The sequence below is a fragment of the Palaemon carinicauda genome, chromosome 3, assembly GCF_036898095.1.
Source record: "Palaemon carinicauda isolate YSFRI2023 chromosome 3, ASM3689809v2, whole genome shotgun sequence".
Lineage (NCBI taxonomy): Eukaryota > Metazoa > Arthropoda > Malacostraca > Decapoda > Palaemonidae > Palaemon > Palaemon carinicauda.
In genome coordinates this window covers 196855023-196857925 of record NC_090727.1, presented here as the reverse complement: position 1 = coordinate 196857925, position 2903 = coordinate 196855023, and the positions used below count along the sequence as shown (strand labels likewise).

At 36.9% G+C, this 2903-nt stretch overlaps 1 protein-coding gene across 1 annotated transcript; it reads left to right on the top strand.

Moving 5' to 3' along the window:
- Positions 1–572: 572 nt before the first annotated feature.
- LOC137636353 (uncharacterized) lies at positions 573–1253 on the top strand. The gene has a single exon (XM_068368768.1). It carries the CDS (start codon positions 573–575, stop codon positions 1251–1253), a length of 681 nt encoding a protein of 226 aa, XP_068224869.1.
- The last annotated feature ends 1650 nt before the right edge of the window (positions 1254–2903 follow it).

The following is a 2903-nucleotide window of genomic DNA, read 5'->3' as shown; positions in this document are numbered from 1 at the left end:
GATATCCTGAAAAAACGGAAGGAGTATTTTAATCAACTGCTACTGTAAATGAAGGAAATGGATGACTAATATAAGAGATGATGGACAAGTAAACATGGGAATGGTAATGGGGTTACGAGCCTTAAAGAGAATGAGGAATGGGAAGTCAGCAGGACCTGACTTGATTCAAGTAGAAGTTTGGAAAGCCCTAGGAGAAGAAGGGATACACATCTTGTGTGATCTGGTGGTAAAAATATTTGAACGGGGGAAGATAACTTAAGAGTGGTGGGAGAGTGTATTGATACTGATATCTAAAGGTGAAGGTAATGTTCAAGAATGCAGAAGTTATATTTGCATGAAACTAATGTCTTACACGTTTAATACTCTGGAAAGAATGATAGATATCGGGTTAAAAGAGAAAGTGAAAATAGGGAATGAACAATTAAGATTTATGGAGGGAAGCAGTAAAATAGATGGAATTTCTTGCATAAGGCAGTTGATGTTGAAATTCAGAAAAAAAAAAAAAACAGAGACTTGCTTCTGGTATTCATACACCTTGAAAAGACATATAACAGCACATCAAGACAAGCAATATGAGATGTTTAAGGGAGCAGATGGTACCAGTAAAGTATGTCAGAATTATTCAGGGGATGTGCTGGGCGCATACTAGGGTGGGAAGCAGTTTTGGCGAGACAAACAGATGCGAGATAGGAGTTGGATTACATCAGGTGTCCGCACGTAGCCCATTCATCTTCAACATCGAGATGGATGTAACGATTAAAGATTTTAGAAAAGGAATGCCATGGTCCATATTATGTGAAGAGAGGAAGGAGGAATTAGAGGAAAAACTGGATAGGTGGAGAGCAGCATTTGGGATACGAGGAATGGGAATAAGCAGGAAGAAGACCGAACATATGTGTGCCATTATTACTGAGCACGGTGGACAGAATATAAGAGTGGATGGGGAAGAAATAAAGAGAGTACAAAATTTCAAGTACTTAAGGTCCATAATAGACGTTAGTAGAAGCATGGATCAAGAGGTGACACGTCGGATGCCGGCAGGATGGAACAACTGGAGGTCTGCATCTGGGGTTCTCTGTGACAAGAAGGTTCCTATGAGATTGAAGGGAACGTTTTATAGGTCGGTTGTAAGGAAAGCTATGTTATATGGAACAGAAATAACAAGTATGAGGAAGGCACAGGAAAAGGTGAATGCATCAGAAGTGACAATGGGGAGATGGATGTCTGAAGTAACAAGGGCGGATAGGATTTGAAATGAGTATATAAGAGGATTAACGAAGGTAGTTGAATTAAAGAAAATACAAGAGTGAAGGCTTATAAATAATGGACACTTTTTACGACGAGATCAAAATCCTTTTTGAAGATAGAAGTTCGTGGTAGAAGGAAGAGAGGAAGACTAAGAAAGAGATGGGTAGGGGAAGATTTGCTTTGGAAAGGTGTTGACGTAAACGAAACACGAACAGAAATTAATAGAGACCACTTTTACATAAAAAAACTAGCCCATATATAAATGGGTTAAAGCTGAGAAGATGAAGAAGAAGAAGCCTAATTTTTATGATAATCATTATACCAATAAAGACATTATGAGATGAGCTAACACGTTTGTTATAACAAAGAGATTGATATATATGTCTGTGATTGAACCAGATATCGATGAGTAATTTTATATTAAGTTGGGAAGCAATTTCAACCGCGGATCCAGTAATTTCAAAAGGAGGCGGGGAAATTCGGTAAGCACAACCAAAGTAGAAAGGAGCACCGAGGTGTACCATAAGACCCCAAACCCTGACAGAATTTTGAGCTATTATTAGAGGTATTTTTCATGTTTGTGAAAACATTTTCACATTATGATTTGATATTATAGGGTTAAAATGCATTAGGCAATTGCAGCATCTCGATAAAATGCATAAAACATTCAAGCAGTAATCTCTACAATTACTTTTAGCATATGGCTATACATTCACGGAAAATTTCATCATCTACCTCAAATTTATATCTGTAATTATTGGAGCGCCAGCATCCTTTCGTTCAACTACAAACCTTCGGTAATTCTAGACTCGTCGAATTGTAATTAGTCTTCCCACCCCTTCCTGCTTGATTAATATAAAAAACAATCTCTCTATATAAAGCTCATGGGTTGTGTGGGTGTGTAGAGAGAGAGAGAGAGAGAGAGAGAGAGAGAGAGAGAGAGAGAGGATGATTTCAATTTTCCACATCTCCTTTACTACAGTTTTCTTGTAGCAATTAATAAACAGATTTTAATTATTGGTTTCAAGTTTTATCAAAGTTTGAATATTATCCTAGAATCAAAGCCTTATTTCATGAAACTTTTTTTTTATTGTTTTACATAAACAACAAAGACCATCATCGTAGTTATCTCGCAAATTAAAAACTCAGTCTTAGTTTGAAACTTATATTACATTTAGAACCAGTCATTCATCATATCTTATTTCATCATTCGTGCATCCAATGAATGGCTCTGTAATCTGCTTCCTGTAAATCTACAGCACATCAGATCCCAGTGGGCAGAAGTGGAGGATAGTGGCGATTCTCTACAGGGGCAATCAGCATCGCAGACATATACCCACTTATTAAGTCTATCTCGTGTTTTCCCGACCTTGGATAATGCTCTATTTAAGGTGGTCCATAAGTGGCGCCCCTGTTTAAAGCAATTGCTACAACACGCCCTACGCTCGTTTTTTTAGAGCAGATAAACTTGTTGAACCATTATTGAATTATAGAGTTTCCAGACCACGTACATTTTTTAATCATGACACATTCCAATATTACAAATGTTTGTAGTAACAAAATAATTTTGTATTCCCATTTTATTTTCCACTTTCAATAGATAATTTTGCTCTAGATACTAAACAAAACAAAAGCTAACCAATAAGACACCCATA